Genomic DNA, 18,198 nt, shown 5'->3' on the forward strand with positions numbered 1-18,198 from the left:
AATACTCCTGCCTGCTATCCGCTGTGTGCCAATGAGTACTCCTCACTGCTATCCACTGTGTGCCAGAGGTTACTCCTGCTTGCTGTGTGCCCGAGGTGACTGCTGCTTAACCGTGAGTGCTCAGACCCGCCTGTCTGAACTACCCCCCATGGGTCTCCCTATTTTCCCTGCCTGGACTGTCCATGAATCCCCCTATTACCTTGCCTGGACTGGCCCCATTGAATGCCCCTATTTTCCCTGCTTGGACTGCCGTTGAATTTCCCTCTTGTCCCGCCTGGACTGCCACATTGAACACTCATACCTTTCCTACCTGGATTGCTCCATTGAACCTCCCTATTACCTTTGCCTGGAACTGCCTGCTTGGATTAATACTTGCTCAGGCCATTGCTACCCAAATTGCCCTATCGTGGGCCGGATTACAATTGTTTTGGGCTCCTCCCCTCTCTTCCCCTTTTGGGTACCCAGACGCTACCTTCCTACCCTGACTGAGTGCCTCCCATAGTTCAATACAGCTTTGTGGGTTTATCATCCTCCGTGTGTGTTGTGTCCTGCCTACACTTCCATCACACAAGGGAACTAGGAAATGGCTCCTCTGATCTCCTACCAGGTCATTTCTTTATTCATGGACCTTAGTCAGAGAGTGAGGAAACAACCAGAAGTGTCTTTTATAGGAGGGACAGTGATGAGGGGATTATAGGACGAGGGTCCCCACCCCCTCTATCACTCATCGCCATCTTCCCAACACAAGAAGTACTGCACTTCCTTATTTACTCCAAGATTTAGTCATGAAGAACAGCGGGGCTGAGCCCCACCAGAGGTCAGAGAGTATATAGTGCAGGGGTCAGGAGGATGTAATGTACAACATAGAGTATATAGTGCAGGGGTCAGGAGTATATAATGTACAACATAGAGTATATAGTGCAGGGGTCAGGAGTATGTAATGTACAACATAGAGTATATAGTGCAGGGGTCAGGAGTATGCAATGTACAACATAGAGTATATAGTGCAGGGGTCAGGAGTATGTAATGTACAACATAGAGTATATAGTGCAGGGGTCAGGAGTATGTAATGTACAATATAAATTATACAGTGTAAGGGTCAGGGCTCATAATATTGGTATTCAGTAATCAGTGGAAGCTTAAATGTTTACTGTAGACAAGTTGCAGAGATCCCACACCGCTGCCTCCCATCTCCTGAGACTGCACTCAGTGACTTGGGTCTGAGACATACAGACATATCCCTCCACCCGGCACAGCCAGCAGACCACAGAGCAAGGAACCCTGGGAGAAATATTCTGTCAGAGATTTTAACCGAGCATGAGAAAGAAGACCCACAGAACAGGTCCCAGATAACTCAAAACCTATGCTGAAATAAACATTTTGCTGCCAGCTGAACCCCAGAACCTCCATAAATCCAGTCTAGAGACATAAATTGTGTCTGCAGCACAGAGAAGGAAGATTATCCGAGAGAAATCCAGGAATACAGGACGGGGAACACAGCTCAGGAAAGTGACCAGGGGATTACAGGCTGATATCACCCAGTCCCCGCCCTACTCTGGACCAATCAGTGAGCAGTATGGGTGGAGGAATGGATTTAGTGTTCATGACCCACCTGTGCTGATCTCTGTAGGAGTGTCCTCCTCTATAAATGTCCCCGTTATTCCATCCTCCTCCATAGACTGCTGATCATCCCTCACATACGCCTCTTCTTCTTCTGATTTCACCTCAAATTCTATATCGATGGGATCTCCACTCTAAATCAAGGAAATGAGAGAAAATATTATCTGTAAAATGTAAGATTTATGATTGTGACATCACATAAAAAATCCACACTTTGTCTCCTCAAGTCCATGTTCTAGATTCTCCATCCCACCAACCTTGTAATAATGAGGGATGGTGTGACCTTCCTGTGTGGAATCCCGGGAATACAGAGGACGGGGACATCTCTCTGGTGGGTTCCTGGTATTAGGTGGCTCCATCATACCCTTGTGTCCTTCTGAAAACTCCTCCATCACTCCATACTCCTCATCCTCCTCTTTATACTCTTCTTTAACATCAATATTATCATCCCCGAGGATTCCACTCTGAAAGATATAATAAAACATTCATTGTAACAAACATGCTGTGTATAAATCACAACTACCAATAATTGTCATCATCTACATGATGATGGTGAGGGATGGTGTGACCTTCCTGTGTGGAATCCCGGGATTCCAGAGGACGGGGACATCTCTCTGGTGGGTTCCCATGACTGGATCCATCTGTAGGAAACACACACACTGACTGAATCCATTGTTTCTATGTGTTTATCAGATGATGGGGGATCTAGGTGGATCCTCCGTACTGCTCTCTCCTTTACAATAAAGTCTCCTGTTACCCGCTGATGTGAGGGGCGGCTGATTGCAAGTCCCTGATGAAGTCACATGACAGTGACGTATCGCGTAGGTCGGAGAGCGGAATATCAAATCAAATGATATTCCCAGAATCCTCCTCACCTCTCCATTCAGGTCTCCATTTTATTAAAGCCCCACTTCAGGCTGAGGTATAATTCCCCCCCACAGGACCCCCACACTACGCAGGGTATAGGCTTGTTGCAGCATTCTGATGTCATTACATACAACGCAGGACCAACAGTCCCACTTTACATGTGAGGATACCAAGGGGCCCCACATCCTAAGAGCATCAGAAAAAAGTCACATGGAGGGACATTGGGGGGAGGAGCTGTGAGGTCAGTGTGATGTCATAGGATTCTCTGACTCTGGATGGAGGAACATTGGGAGGAGGAGCTGTGAGGTCAGTGTGATGTCATAGGATTCTCTGACTCTGGATGGAGGGACATTGGGAGGAGGAGCTGTGAGGTCAGTGTGATGTCATAGGATTCTCTGGATGGAGGAGCATTGGGAGGAGAAGCTGTGAGGTCAGTGTGATGTCATAGGATTCTCTGACTCTGGATGGAGGGACATTCAGAGGAGGAGCTGTGAGGTCAGTGTGATGTCATAGGATTCTCTGACTCTGGATGGAGGGACATTGGTAAGGGGCTGTGAGGTCAGTGCGATGTCATATGATTCTCTTACTCTGGATGGAGGGACATTGGGAGGAGGAGCTGTGAGGTCAGTGTGATGTCATAGGATTCTCTGACTCTGGATGGAGGGACATTGGGGGGAGGGGCTGTGAGGTCAGTGTGATGTCATAGGACATATAGACTCTGGATGGAGGGACATTTGGATGGGGAGATTTGAGGGGTCCTCTTTAGGCGGCTTCCATACAAACCAAATCCTTGTTCCTGGGTGCGTCCTACCTCTCCTAAACTGAAGAGTGACCTTTGACCTTTACCATCCAGAAATCTGTCCGGAATCTGTGGAAGTAAGCTGTCATGTGATCAGGTGACGTGCGGAGGAACGGAGTGTAAATAGCAGACAATTGTCTGCAGAGCCCCTAATGGTGGGGATGGATTTGGCAGCGTGCTGGTGCCAAGTTTCCTCCCCCCAGGGTCACTGCAGGTGTGGAGAAAAGCTGTGTAAGAGGATATGGAGGAGAGATGAGGAGGAGATCCAGGAATCAGGAGAAAGGTCAGGGCAGGCAACAGACAAGTATGAAGACAAGGCGGTTGGCTGCACAAGCAGTGATGTAGGGGATAAAATCCTTTATTGGAATCCTTTACACACAATGTAGTAACACATGACAGCTCCAGGACAGAGCAGAGGAACAGAAGACGTGTCACACCAATACAGGCTTAGTTATTACTGATTTTTATTTGTCAAGAACAGCTTTAAATAACATGTAACAGCTGATAAGGATTTGTCTGGAATCCGGGATAACAAAGTACACAACAACATGACATCATTAATATCATGACACATAAAGTGACAACAATCCCTGTAATATATGTGGTTCCTGGGACAGGTCACAGATATATGAAATGGAAACCAGCATGATAAGGAAGGATGAGTGACACCTTTTATTTGTTCAGTCCAAGCAGGGAGGTGGAGTCACCCACAATATAATGAGACAATAAATGAAACAATCCTACATAAACATGATAACATCCACTCGGCACTCAGCCCTGGAGGGAGGTGTCTGCAAATGACAAATCCAAATCCTTCCATTTACATAGAACATGAAAGCCTGTATTGGTGTGACGCGTCTTCTGTTCCTCTGTCCTGTCCTGGAGCTGTCATGTTATTACTACATTGTGTGTAAAGGATTCCAATAAAGGATTTTATCCCCTACATCACTGCTTGTGGGGCCAACCGCCTTGTCTTCATACTGCCCCTGTGACCACGGATCAGGCCGGCACCTACGTGTCTGTGGAGGGGTCATACACATTCCGCACTCACTTACAGACGTCTTTTTGTTTTTCCTGTAAGTCAGCTTTGGGAGCAAAATATATTATCATCAACTCCTCCCCCTGAAGGGGTTCATCTATGTATTACCTCCTCTGCTGCCAGATCCAGGAATGTCTCCTCTCTACTTCCTCATTCATGGAACTTCCTGTCTGTACCTGACATCACTTCCTGTCTGTACCTGACATCACTTCCTGTCTTTACCTGACATCACTTCCTGTCTTCCATAGAGACTTCCTGTCTGGGTAGAAGTGAGATCCCCACCTTGTGGAGCTCAGAAAGGTCCAAAACCCCTCCCCCGAGCAGTCATATATTTCTGTCCCCCTTGGTGGGAGTGGAGGTGACCTCTCTATAAGGATCTACAGTCCATACACACCCAGCACAAGGCCGGGGTCACACTACCAGACGCTTCTCGGGGCTGCAGTTCCTCTGAGCTCCACAAGGTGGGGATCTCACTTCTACCCAGACAGGAAGTCTCTATGGAAGACAGGAAGTGATGTCAGGTACAGACAAGAAGCAGATAGGAGACGTTTGTGGAAGTGGCAGCAGAGGAGGTAATAAGATGTTATCTTCTATTTACACCCAGTAACCCCCCATTATGTCCGTCCTCTTCCTCCATAGTCACGTCCGTCCTCTTCCTCCATAGTCATCTCCGTCCTTCTCCTCCATAGTCACGTCCGTCCTCTTCCTCCATAGTCACGTCCGTCCTCTTCCTCCATAGTCACGTCCGTCCTCTTCCTCCATAGCCACGTCCGTCCTCTTCCTCCATAGTCACGTCCGTCCTCTTCCTCCATAGTCACGTCTGTCCTCTTCTTCCATAGTCACGTCTGTCCTCTTCTTCCATAGTCATGTCTGTCCTCTTCCTCCATAGTCATGTCTGTCCTCCTCCTCCATGGTCACGTCCGTCCTCTTCCTCCATAGTCACATCCGTCCTCTTCCTCCATAGTCACGTCCGTCCTCTTCCTCCATAGTCATGTCTGTCCTCTTCCTCCATAGTCATGTCTGTCCTCCTCCTCCATGGTCACGTCCGTCCTCTTCCTCCATAGTCATGTCCGTCCTCTTCCTCCATAGTCACTGTGACGTCTTTTATCTCCAGCAGATGATGATACACACATATATAGTGTGGGAACCCAGATGAACCCCTTCAGGGGCAGAACATCCCCCACTTCTGGGGCCGGAACATTCTCCTCATTGTGGTGAGGTGGTCTTCTCATAGGAGTGAGCTGAGCTCTCCTGGGTTCGGTTCCAGTGTTGCTCAGTGAACTGGCTGAACTCAATCCTTCCTGAAGTCAATGGCAGCCAATGCACAATAGTTGGGCTAATAGACAAGGGGGTGTCAGACAATCACCCTGAGGGACATGTACAATGCAGGAATCCAGTTGGCCGGGAGCAGGGAGGTTCTAAATGGTTAAAGTGAAACATTATAAATGCCCAACACCTTTAAATGACATTTCTGGGGAGTGTCCTAATCTTGGGGGGTTTCCTAATAATGGGTGTTTCCTTATCCTGGGGGGTGTTCTTAATCTGGGGGAGTATCCTAACCCTGGTGGATGTCCTAATCCTGGGGGTTTCCTACTCCTGGGGGGGTTGTCCTAATCATGGGAGGTGTCCTAATCCTAGGAGGTGCCCTAATCCTGGGAGGTGCCCTAATCCTGGGAGGTGTCCTAATCCTGGGGGGTTTCCTACTCCTGGGGGGGTTGTCCTAATCATGGGAGTGTCCTAATCCTGGGAGGTGTCCTAATCCCCCTGTGAAGGGTATCTCTGTGATGTACAGAAAGTGCTGCAGCAGCGCTGACACTTACAAAGGAAATAGTGTTTATCCATTTGCCTACCAGCATCTTCCTGGTTTACAGGAGTGCACGCCGCCCCTTGCTGCTCACGCTGTGGTTGGACACAGCATGAGTTTGTTGTCAGGCTTGCAGCCAATGATTGTGGCTGTGAACCTGCTGATAACTGTGGCCAACCACAGCACAGAGATCAGGGTGTTAGTGATCACACAGCAAGATCTGGCTGCTTCTTCTCCCTGATCTCACTTACCATTCAGAGCTGAGATCAGGAAGAAAATCCATCCAGTCTGGGAGTACAATCAGCACACATACACTTGTTAGGCACACAGTGAACCCCTTGATTGCCTTCCTGATCACCCATCACCCAGCCAGTGTCATAAGTACAGTGACAGTGTACAGTATTATCACAGATCTCTGTATTAGTGTCATTGGTGACATCAGTTAGTGTCCCCCCCAGTCAGTGTCAGTTACTGCCAGTCTCTGATTGGCTGCCACATTATCACAGTCACACTATAAATTGCTGATCACTAGTATAGTGTTTCTCTGGACTGGTATCCTGGTCACGGTCAGAACTATACTAGTGTCCCCGATGGAATGGTAGAAATTCTAAGGCCCCTCTGCACACTGCTATATACCCTTCAAGCAGACTCTGCAATAAATCGGGATATTTAGTTCACACATATTACAATACAGGCTTAAGCTGCCAACTGCATCAAAGTGATCCCTCTATGGCCAGTCCTACACAATGGGGAGAGCTACAAGGTTCAGGTCTGGCTACTGACCCAACAATACAACATACAAGCTGGCCAACTGTGTCAAAGTGATCCCTCTATGGCCAGTCCTACTCTGCCCTGCCTACGCGAGTGCTACTGTGGACACAATGCTAGCATAGGGGAAAAGACACAATGGGGAGAGCTACAAGGTTCAGGTCTGGCTACTGACCCAACAATACAACAAACAAGAGATCCATGTGCTCAAATCCCAACAGCTAGTGTGTGCTCAAATCCCAACAGCTAGTGCATGCACTAGCTGTTGAGATTTGAGCACATGGATCTCTTGTTTGTTGTATTGTTGGGTCAGTAGCCAGACCTGAACCTTGTAGCTCTCCCCATTGTGTAGGACTGGCCATAGAGGGATCACTTTGACGCAGTTGGCAGCTTAAGCATGTATTGCAATATGTGTGAACTAATTATCCCTATTTATTGCATAGTCTGCTTGAAGGGTATATAGCAGTGTGCAGAGGGGCCTTAGAATTTCTGGTGTTAATATGTGGTTACACCCCTTTAGCACCTGATGGATAAATGCATGCTCTAGATGTTGGGATTGGAGCACATGGATCTCCCGATGGAATGGTGTCCCCATAAATGCAGTGTTAGCAGGATCAGCCCCGATCACTGCCACCACTTGCATTTAGCCCCCCCCCCCCCCAACAAATGCAATGTCAGTATAATTTTTCAGATCACTGCCATCTCTGATACATTGTCTGCAAAACACAGTGTCAGCAACATCTGAGCCTGATCTCTCCTACCACTAGCAGATCATTTTATTTCTAGCACACAAGCAGTCCCTGATTGCTAGCCAGGAGCTCTTTTTCCCATAGTCACCACTAAGTACCTGTAAATATAGTGTCCAAGAAAAGGTTCCCTAGGGAGGCGTACAGGATTCCCAGCATGACAGATGAGAGTGAAGGGGAAGCCTCACTATCAGAATCAGGCTCAGATTATGAACCTGTAGAGAGCAGTGACACCCCAGCAGGTAGCTCTGATGATGGTGAAGAGGTCCCTGCTAAGATCAGGCACACCCAACCCCATTCCCAGGTTGCTGAGGTGCTAGAAATGCAGGATTATTCTCATATGCAGCACAGTGACAGTACTAGCACTGCACTACCTTTTGGTGGATTGACAAGCACCAGTGTACTAGTACTTCCTAGCCTTTTATACATCAGCACTGCAGTATTTCATGGTGATGTGGTGAGTCCCAAGTGCAGTATAAGCTGGTGAGGTGGCTAGCACTCGTAGCATTATGCAATGGCATCCACCAAGAATTCAAGCACAGGCCTGTAGAGCCCATAGTGTCCTTCCAGAGGTGCCTGCAAACCTTAATTGGCTTCCCCCAGATTCAGCAGCACCCATCATCCCCCCATTCACAGCCCAGGGTTCAGGTGGAAACAGCGAATTTAACAACGCCCCTTGATTTTTTTTAGCTGTTTTTCACTGAAGACCTCTACAATTTGATTGTGCACCAAAGCAATCCTAATGCCCAACAATACATCTCTGCCAATGCAAATTCAAAGTTTGCCAGGATATTCGAGTTCAAACCTGTCACGGTTTCTGAATTTAAAGCTTTTTTGGGCCTAACCCTTGACATGGCCCTTACAAAGAATGAATGTGCTCATTGGTCCACAGACCCGATTCATCTTATACCTGTGTTCTCTGCTGCAATGGCCCCCGATGTCCAGACTACATGGAGAGCAGTGGTAAGATAGTGTGGGATTTGTTGTCACCCTTGTTGAATATGGGGTACCATTTGTACGTGGACAACCTTTATGCTAGCATGCAACTTTTTAGACATTTGTTCCTTCAAGAAATTGGCTGCTATGGCACCATGCGATCTAATCACAAAGGCTTTCCCCAGTGGCTTGGTAACACCCCACTTAGAGAGGGGAAGAATTCTGCTTTTGAATGAAGAACTACTCGAGTAAAATGGAAGGACAAATGTGATGTATTTATCCTGTCTTCCATTCAGACACAAAGGTCCAAATTTACATGGCCTCTGGTGTTGTTGAAAGGCCTATCTGTGTCAGCGTCAGAATACACCGATCAATGCTGCAGCTGACTGGTGTTCCTGCAAAGCAAATAACAGTTAACAATAACACAGTAACAATATAACATTATTTAAAAAAAATATATATATATTTTTCCTGACTACCTATGATCTTTAGAGACCCGTACTGTGCTGAATTGTGTGGACCCCTACACTGTGCCATGCTGTACCCTGGAGTTTCTCCCCTTATTCCATGTTTACCACAGATACATAATTTTTGGGGCGACTTTTGTGTTGAGGTAGGTGGGAGGACAACAGGAAAATGCCTCTCATGCAGCCGGATAACTGCATCTGGATTTGGGCTTTGGGTCACAGTGCCTTCTGGATACTAAAAGGCAGTGATGATCTCTTCCTGATATTTTAGGAAGGATCCAGTTCTTCCAGTAGCTTTGTAAATAACAAAAGCATTGTATAGAGCAGGGGTGGGCAAACTTTTTGACTTGAGGGCCGCAATGGGTTCATATATTGGACCCGGGGGCCGGACCAAGAGTAGATGAATGATGTGTATGTGTCATCCATAGTAAGTATAGTAATATTCCCCCATAGTAAGCATAGTAATTAATCCCCCATATAGTAATTCATCCCCCCTATAGTAATTCATTCCCCATATAGTAATTCATCCCCCATATAGTAATTCATCCCCCATATAGTAATTCATCCCCCATATAGTAATTCATCCCCATAGTAATTCATCCCCCATATAGTAATTCATCCCCCATATAGTAATTCATCCCCCATAGTAATTCATCCCCCATAGTAATTCATCCCCCATAGTAGTTCATCCCCCATAGTAGTTCATCCCCCATATAGTAATTCATCCCCCATATAGTAATTCATCCCCCATATAGTAATTCATCCCCCATAGTAATTCATCCCCCATAGTAATTCATCCCCCATATAGTAATTCATCCCCCCTATAGTAATTCATTCCCCATATTAATTCATCCCCCATATTAAGTCCCCAAGTCCCCCCGTGTCAATTCACTTACCTTTGCTCCGTGCGTTCCTCTCGCCGTGTTCCCATTTCCGGTGTAGCATGAAAATCTGTCTCCTATGAGGATCTGTCCCCCTCGACGTATCTGCACATGTGCCAGTTTCAGGCATTAGCAGCTGATCGGCGATCTCCGGCACATGCGCAGATACGTCGAGGGGGACAGATCCTCATAGGAGACAGATTTTCATGCTACACCGGTCTTCAGGGCGGACTGTGAGAGGAGCCTAGCGGGAGCCTAGCTCCGCGGGCCGGATTAAAAGGTCCGCCGGGCCGTATACAGCCCGCGGGCCATAGTTTGCACATTGCTGGTATAGAGCCAATTGACATAAATATATAGACACTTTTTTGTACCAATGTCTAGCTCTGCAGGTGGTTAACAATGGCTTCATTATTTGGTAGTTGAAGTCTACGCCTCCCAGGCTTTTGGAAAATGAAGAAAAAAATATTTTTTATTTTCCTCTTTCATTCCTCAAAACCTTGTGACAATAAAATGAGATCTGCAAAATACTCAGCATGCCACTGATCAAATCCCTTGGAGTGTCGACTTTCCAAAAAAGGGTCATTTAGGGGTGTTTGTACTATTGGGGCATTTTAGAGTCTCCAAAACTGTGATAAGTATTCAGAACATCCAATGAATAATTAATGCCCCTTGAAAGCCTGAAGGTGCTGATTGGATTTTGGGCCCTGTACATGGATAGGCTGTACTTGTTTGGGGCTGTAATTACACATATACCCATGGCATGTGTGAGAAATATCTCATTAAAGTGACAACTTTGTGTAAAGAAAAATAAAATTTTTGTCATATCCCAAATACTTGTGGCAAAAAATAAAATCTTCCATGGATTCAACATGCCTCCCAGAAAATACCTCAGACTTTCTACTTTCCAAAAATGAGGTAATTTAGAAACATAAAAAAGTGAAGCAGAAAAAACTGTGTGGCCCAGCAAGTTCTTTTGGGGGGGAGGTGGGTGGGGGTCTGTTTGGTAACGTTTTGTCTGAGTATAGAGCTATGCTTATCCCAAGCATGTTTGAAGCTATTTACTGCTGACTGGCTCACTACCTCTGCTGGAAGTTTACTCCAAGCATCATCTACTCTTGTGTGTACTGTCCTGGCATTTTAGCACCTCAAGAAATGTGATAGGCAGTAGGAAAGTCAGAGCTGCTTAAAAGCTGCGTAGATTCTAGTATATATCCCGTAGTTTGTAGACTCTATAACTTTCACACACAACAATTAATATACACTTCCTGGGGATTGTTTTCCAAAGACAAGTAGTGGAATACATTTTGGCCTAAATTTATGAAGAAATGAGATTTGGTCACGTATTTTTAATAACAGAAAGTAGAAAATATAGTTTTTTTTTAATGTTGGTCTTTTTTCATTTATATGTAGCACTACCCCTTCAAGAGTCGCTGAGTATTTTGGGTTCCCTGTTCACTTCTGAGCCCTGGCTGGTGCACAACCCCTACTGACACCATTGTAATACCTTAGTCAGGTGTCCCCCCCGGCTATAACACACAATAATCACATAGCATTGAATGAATAGTAAATCAGTCTGTATTAGAGTCAGATTAGCAGCAATATACACATGAAGAATCGACTGATGTGAGAAACTATGAACCGTTCAGGAGAAATAAACAACATATTACAGCACAATACCACGTTAATTAGACCAAATTGTCCTCCAGGACTCAGAGTTTTATTGTTTCTCTCCTACCCAGAGAACGTTCCCCAAACAGGCAGAAAAGGGGAGATTAGGAATGTTAGGCTCGCTCCCTTGTGGGCTCCCAGTAAACAGAGCCAGTGCTTAACTCTCTGAGGGTTTCAGCAAGCAGAAAGTCCCATATAAACCCCATCACCCAATGCAGGAAAGACTCTTCTGCTGGCTTTGGTGGAGCTCTTTATGTTGGTGTACAGTGGAGGGGTCATCCCTTTTCTTCATGAGAAAATGTCCCTTCCCTGGTGATGAGGACACAGCAAGCAGAGTTCCCCTTCAATAAAGGCAGCAATCTAGGAGTTTACTTGGGTATGGAGGTTACTCAAACTGAGGAGGGTGAGAGCAGACTTCAGCAGAAGTATGTCCCTTTAGTGTGAGACTTGGCTGGTGGAACTTTGTGTAGAACAGGCCAGAGGTAATATGATTTTACTATTTTCCAGTTCCTGCCAATCAGGCAACAGAATCTATTAGGGCTGATATACTGTGTGTGATACTTCAATGGGCTTCTGGTGTAGATAGGCCGCAGCACTGATTGGGCTACAGAGACTGTGTCTCTATGTGACAGTCTGCATTGTAAGAATCCTGGACTTTAGTAACCGGCAACAACAACTATGGAACCTGTATCACATGGTGGTGTGGTGTGGGTTAGGAACTCTCTCACCAGTCCTTCAAAGTAGTGGTGTAAAATGATGTCCTTGTTGCTGGGGGGCCCCTTTTCTGGCTGTCTTCCGATGGAGATAGTGGTGCCGATGGCAATGACCCAATCCACCTACATGCAGGATCAACTATCCTGCCTCTCTGTACAATCAACAATCTGGAAATTCCCTTCTCCATCCTCTGATTCAGTCTGATCCAGCCTGAGGCCTCCTGGATCGGCACTCTGTTCTCACACGCACCCTGCCTCTCTTCTCCTCTCCTCCTGGGCTTTTCTCCTTTTATACGCTCCAGCCCCTTTACTCACTCACTTGGGATCTGTAGTTCTATGTCAGCTGAACTGGATGAAGAAATCCTGCTTGCAGCATACAAGTCCCAGCATTCTTAGCGTTGCTGTACAATTTCCTGTGTCAGCTGAACTGCAGAGCACAGCCATCTTGTGGCCATTTAACAATCTGCCATTAGTAACAATGCAGTGTGTTACATACATAAAAAACCCCAGTGATGATCAAATACCACCAAAAGAAAGCTTCATTTGGGTGAAAAAATGATATAAATTGCATTTGGGTTCAGTGTTGCATGACCGAGCAATTTGCCGTTTAAGTAGTGCAGTGCTGAACAGCAAAAAATAACCTGGTCATAAAGAGGTAATACCTTCTGGAGGTCAAGTGGTTAAACTGTGTGTTACGTTCTTTACTGTTGGAGCGGTAAGGATGTGGAACTCCCTTCCACAGTTGGTGTGTCAGCGGGGAGTGTAGATACATTCACAAACCTTTTAGATGTGTTTCTTAGGGAACACAATGTAAAGGGATATGGAAGAGGATGGTGTCATAGACACGCAGATACACACACTGCGGCTGAACTGGAGGGACGAGTGTCTTTAGTCAACCTTACCGACTATGTAACCATTTATCATTCCTTGTCTGCAGATCTAAAACTCATCAAAACCGTCTACAAGGAGACCTGTATAGATCACATGATGGCACCAATGAGGATGGAGGAGGACCGGAGTCACATGACTGAGAAGATACTAAACCTCACCCTGGAGATCATCTACCTGCTGACCGGAGAGGTGAGGAGGATTCTGGGAGGTCACATGACATCACTCTCATCTCTATTAATAAAACACAGACCTAACCGGAGAGGTGAGGAGGATTCTGGGAGGTCACATGACATCACTCTCATCTCTATTAATAAAACACAGACCTGACCGGAGAGGTGAGGAGGATTCTGGGAGTCTAACATGATATTCCTATTGGTTCCTCAATACAGAGATTTCCTCCTCTGAAGTCAGGTGATCATATGACCATCACAGAGCCTCCATGTGACTCCCTAAACCCCGAGAGACACAACATGCAGAAGATTCTAGAAGTCACCAAGAAGATGATGGAGCTGCTGACAGGAGAGGTGAGCGGTGCCGGGAATTCTGGGACATTCTCCAGTAACAGACAAGGGATGTGTCTGGATGGTGACTGTATCATTGTGTGTGTCAGGTTCCTATAAGGTGTCAGGGTGTCACTGTCTATTTCTCCATGGAGGAGTGGGAGTATTTAGAAGGACACAAGGATCTCTACAAGGACGTCATGATGGACAATCAGCCGCCCCTCACATCACCGGGTAAGAGGAGACTTTATTGTAAAGGAGAGAGCAGTACGGAGGATCCACCTAGATCCCCCATCATCTGATAAACACATAGAAACAATGGATTCAGTCAGTGTGTGTGTTTCCTACAGATGGATCCAGTCATGGGAACCCACCAGAGAGATGTCCCCGTCCTCTGTATTCCCGGGATTCCACACAGGAAGGTCACACCATCCCTCACCATCATCAGGTAGATGATGACAATTATTGGTAGTTGTGATTTATACACAGCATGTTTGTTACAATGAATGTTTTATTATATCTTTCAGAGTGGAATCCTCGGGGATGATAATATTGATGTTAAAGAAGAGTATAAAGAGGAGGATGAGGAGTATGGAGTGATGGAGGAGTTTTCAGAAGGACACAAGGACATGATGGAGCCACCTAATACCAGGAACCCACCAGAGAGATGTCCCCGTCCTCTGTATTCCCGGGATTCCACACAGGAAGGTCACACCATCCCTCACTATTACAAGGTTGGTGGGGCAGAGAGCATGGACTTCTGACAATATATAGATTTTTTATGTGAGCTTATATTTTACAGATGACCTCTTCTATCATTTTCTTGGTTTAGGGTGAAGATTTGATAGATCTAAAAGTTGAGGTGAAATCAGAAGAAGAAGAGGCGTATGTGAGGGATGATCAGCAGTCTATGGAGGAGGATGGAATAACGGGGACATTTATAGAGGAGGACACTCCTACAGAGATCAGCACAGGTGGGTCATGAACACTAAATCCATTCCTCCACCCATACTTGTCATGCTTCCCTTCACATTGATCCAGCACCAGGTTTTGCCTCCTGTCCGTGTTGCTCGGGTTCCTGCCTATCCCCCCTGAACCTAGGTATTATCAAGTCTTTGTACCTGTGTGTTAGTTTTCCAGCAATGTGTCTTCATGTGGAAGCCGCACCCCTCTGGTTCCTGTGGTGTTCACTGCTGCTTTAGTATTCCCATATTCTGTGTGCTGTTTGATCCTGTCTTTGTTCTCTGTGTTTTCCCTCTGGCTGTGCAGTTATATTCCCTTTGGTTTCTGTCCGTGGATCCCTCATTTCCTGTTGCTGTGTGTGTCCTTCTCAGCATTGTTTCCTGTTGTTTGCCTGCAGCCCTTTCCATCTTGCTGAGTCTCTCTCTCTCTGCACCATTGCTCAGCATCCCTCCCTCTCCTGCACTTTACACGTGTTCCCTGCATCCTCTCCCCCGGAGCCCCTTCCTAGGTTGCTGCAGTAGGTGACCTTGGTTCCTAGTATCCTGTGTGTACCGCGTGTCCTTCCAGCATGCTATTTGGTTGCACTGTGCCTGCACGGGTGTGTTAGAGAGCCGCAACCTGGGGGCTGCCATGCAGCACAACATCCACCCCTCCAGTGGCTCTGGTGAAGACCGGATGGCCCCTTAGATCCTGCAACTCTTGTGTGCGGTCACACTGCTCCTGTATATGTGAGGACCGGTACCCAGCTACACCTGTTTAGTTGTTTCCACTGGTCCACTATAGATCCTGAGGTTACAGTCCCAGGTATTATTATTATTATTATACAGGATTTATGGCACCAACAGTGTGCTCAGCGCTGTACAATATAACGGGAGACAATACAGCAACAATACAGATCAATACAAGAGGGATAGGAGGGCCTGATCCTTGGAGCTTACAATCTAGGTCTTCTCCTCTGATCGTGACAATACTGTTCACTGATTGGTCCAGAGTAGAGTAACCACTGCAATATCATCACGTAAGACACAATTTATGTATCTAGATGGATTTATATTGATTCTGGAGTTCAGCTGGCAGCAAAGTGTTCATCTTCTCTCATAGGTGTTGCTCTACCTTGGCACTTGGGGCATGTGTCTTGGGGTTCTTACCAATGCCCGGATCTAGCATGATCTGTGGTCTGCTGGCTGTGCCGGGTGGAGGGATATGTCTGTAGTGTCTCAGACCCAAGTCACTGAGTGCAGTCTCAGGAGATGGGAGGCAGCGGTGTGGGACCTTGTACATTCCATAGTCCTGACTTCTGCTCTCCCCCCTCCCCCCACTGCTATATATACACATAATATGGATTCTCTTTTGTTACACCCATTTCCCAGTTACCATGAGGGTGGAATTGTAAGCTCCTCGGAGACCAAGCTGCCTGATGTGGGCGGAGTCCTGGTTTGGGGGAACCAATCAGCTCCTGTCTACTAATCCTCTGTCTTTGTATTTTAGTCCATGGCCGGGAGATGAGGAAAACCTCCGAGGATTGTCTCACTTTGTCTCCAGACTGGAAAGTAGAAGATGAGGACATCACACAGTATAGTCCAGGAGAAAACCCGGCTCCCTCCAATGTCCATCCGGCACCACCCAGTGTAGATGGACCATCGGATTCCTCGTATCCTGAGGAACCTCAGACTGTGCGGGACCGGGCTGGCCTTCCAACAGGGAAGAGTTTCTCCTGTCCTGAGTGCGGGAAGGGTTTCAGTTTTAAATCCCATCTTAATGTGCATAAAAGGTCTCACACAGGGGAGAAGCCGTATCCCTGTCCTGAGTGCGGGAAATGTTTTTCACAAAAGTCCAACTTTCAATTACATCAGAGATCTCATACGGGGGAGAAGCCATATTACTGTTCTGAGTGCGGGAAATGTTTTTCAGATAAGTCTAATCTTTACAGACATAAGAAATTGCATACTGGGGACAAGCCACATTCTTGTCCTCAGTGTGGGAAATGTTTTTCAGAGAAGTCCCATCTTTACATACATCAGAGATCTCACACAGGGGAAAAGCCATATTCCTGTTCTGAGTGCAAGAAATGTTTTTCACAGATTTCCCATCTTTACATACATCAGAGATTGCACACGGGGCAGAAGCCGTATTCTTGTCCTGAGTGCGGGAAATGTTTTTCAGGGAAATGTTTTTTGCAGAAGTCCGATCTTTACAGACATCAGAGAACTCACATGGGGGAGAAGCCACGTTCCTATCCTGATTGAGGGAAATGTTCCTCACTGAAGTCCTGTCTTCCTGTACATCAGGGGTCCCACACAACCTTGGAGGTGTATTAGTGCCTTGAGTGCGGGAAATGTTTTCTAGGTGAATGTTGCTGGACATCCCAGCTCTCATGTGAGGAAGAAGCACACCCTGATATACACCTCAGATATACTCCATGGCTGATCTTCATCATGGAAGAAACAGTTCATAAGGAGATCAGAGGTCCCCAAAGACATGGATGAAGTGTGGGACCGGGTTGGCCATTGATAGCAGGAGAAGAATAAAAATGGAGTCCTGACCTTTCATTGGCTGAGTACATATTTTTTAAACATTCTTTATTGAGTTTTCTAAAGAGATATACAAAGAAGCAATATGTCTGGGGTGAAAGAGGAGACGAGTAGCTCATACTTCTTGCCATGACTTCTGAATAAAAGATAAATCACAGTAGCCAATGAAATAATTAGAATCTCTCCAATAAAGAAAGAGGAAGGAATCTTCTGGCAGGCACTGACCTGGAGGTGTGGCCGGGTGTGATACCTGATCAGAAAACATGGATGGACTCTCTCCTGAGACTTTGTTCCCAACTCCAATAAGTGAGAGGAGCAGAATGTCATAATGTTCCTAGATGTCATGATAAAGCCAAGGAAGTAAGGTTCGGCCATGAGTGCGCACAGACACATCAGGAGAGCAAAAGAATGACAACGTCATGAACCAGAAAACCAAGATATACACGGCCAGATGGGGAGCAAGTAACACCTGGTATGTATGCGTGTCCTCAATGCGTGTTCCATACACGGCTGTCTGATCTCTACAATGTAACCACCTTCACCAACCCATCCATAGAAGTAAAAGAAGACAACATAGAGGATTGCTCTAAGGATGTAAGTGTTGCTGCAATAAAAGTGTCCCATCTATTATGGAAATGTTTGACTGAGGCTTGGTTGTTGAGCTCCATGTCTACCTTCTCTCTGTAAATCAGAAGACGTAGATCTTTTTTAGTGTCTGTGATGGTGGGGGACAAGGCAATAGTCCATTTCTTAGGAATAGCCCTGTGGGCCACCAGTAAACATAATAATATCCTCTGCAAGCTCCTGCAAGATTTGTGGATGTGGGTTTTCTCAGCTGAATGGAGAGTTGTAGAAGAACTGGGTCCATGGGGAGTGAGCAGCCACAAACTCCTGAGATGTAGGCTAACACTTGTTCCCAAAAGGTTGAGATGCGGGGCCATTCCTGAAATCGGTGGAAGAGAGAGGGCGGTGCTCACTATATAGTGGATTTGTGGAGAGTTCTTG

General features: G+C 46.3%; 3 protein-coding genes across 3 annotated transcripts in view; 2 read left to right on the forward strand and 1 right to left on the reverse strand.

Annotated features, from left to right (window-relative positions):
• LOC149441851 (uncharacterized) overlaps nucleotides 1–2,105 on the reverse strand; it is a 409,050-nt gene extending 406,945 nt beyond the window's left edge. Inside the window, exons 1-2 of the mRNA XM_089656833.1 lie at nucleotides 1,878–2,105; nucleotides 1,613–1,754 (exon numbers count right to left, since the gene is read on the reverse strand). Of these exons, the coding sequence (XP_089512959.1) occupies nucleotides 1,613–1,754; nucleotides 1,878–2,105 (370 nt within the window). The remainder of the gene's footprint in view (nucleotides 1–1,612; nucleotides 1,755–1,877) is intronic.
• Nucleotides 2,106–10,785: 8,680 nt separating this feature from the next.
• LOC149441864 (uncharacterized) lies at nucleotides 10,786–15,527 on the forward strand. The gene is made up of 3 exons (XM_089656834.1): nucleotides 10,786–10,842; nucleotides 14,227–14,433; nucleotides 14,532–15,527. The coding sequence occupies exons 1-3, from the start codon at nucleotides 10,786–10,788 to the stop codon at nucleotides 14,682–14,684; spliced, it is 417 nt and encodes a 138-aa protein (XP_089512960.1). The 3' UTR covers nucleotides 14,685–15,527.
• Nucleotides 15,528–15,575: 48 nt separating this feature from the next.
• On the forward strand, nucleotides 15,576–17,829 carry LOC149441865 (uncharacterized). The gene has a single exon (XM_089656810.1). It carries the CDS (start codon nucleotides 16,165–16,167, stop codon nucleotides 16,906–16,908), a length of 744 nt encoding a protein of 247 aa, XP_089512936.1. The 5' UTR covers nucleotides 15,576–16,164; the 3' UTR covers nucleotides 16,909–17,829.
• Nucleotides 17,830–18,198: the final 369 nt, after the last annotated feature.

The sequence above is a fragment of the Staurois parvus genome, unplaced genomic scaffold (assembly GCF_062004578.1).
Source record: "Staurois parvus isolate SC_StPar_1 unplaced genomic scaffold, SC_StPar_1.0 ptg000941l, whole genome shotgun sequence".
In the NCBI taxonomy this organism is placed as follows: Eukaryota; Metazoa; Chordata; class Amphibia; order Anura; family Ranidae; genus Staurois; species Staurois parvus.

What these genes read in the sequence shown, in the direction of transcription:
- LOC149441864 (XM_089656834.1), top strand. Translation starts at nt 10,786, where the DNA reads ATGGATTCAACATGCCTCCCAGAAAATACCTCAGACTTTCTACTTTCC. An exon ending in TTCTACTTTCCAAAAATGAG is followed by an intron (nt 10,843 to 14,226) that starts GTAATTTAGAAA and finishes TATATCTTTCAG; the next exon opens with AGTGGAATCCTCGGGGATGA. An exon ending in CCATCCCTCACTATTACAAG is followed by an intron (nt 14,434 to 14,531) that starts GTTGGTGGGGCA and finishes TTCTTGGTTTAG; the next exon opens with GGTGAAGATTTGATAGATCT.
- LOC149441865 (XM_089656810.1), top strand. Translation starts at nt 16,165, where the DNA reads ATGAGGAAAACCTCCGAGGATTGTCTCACTTTGTCTCCAGACTGGAAA.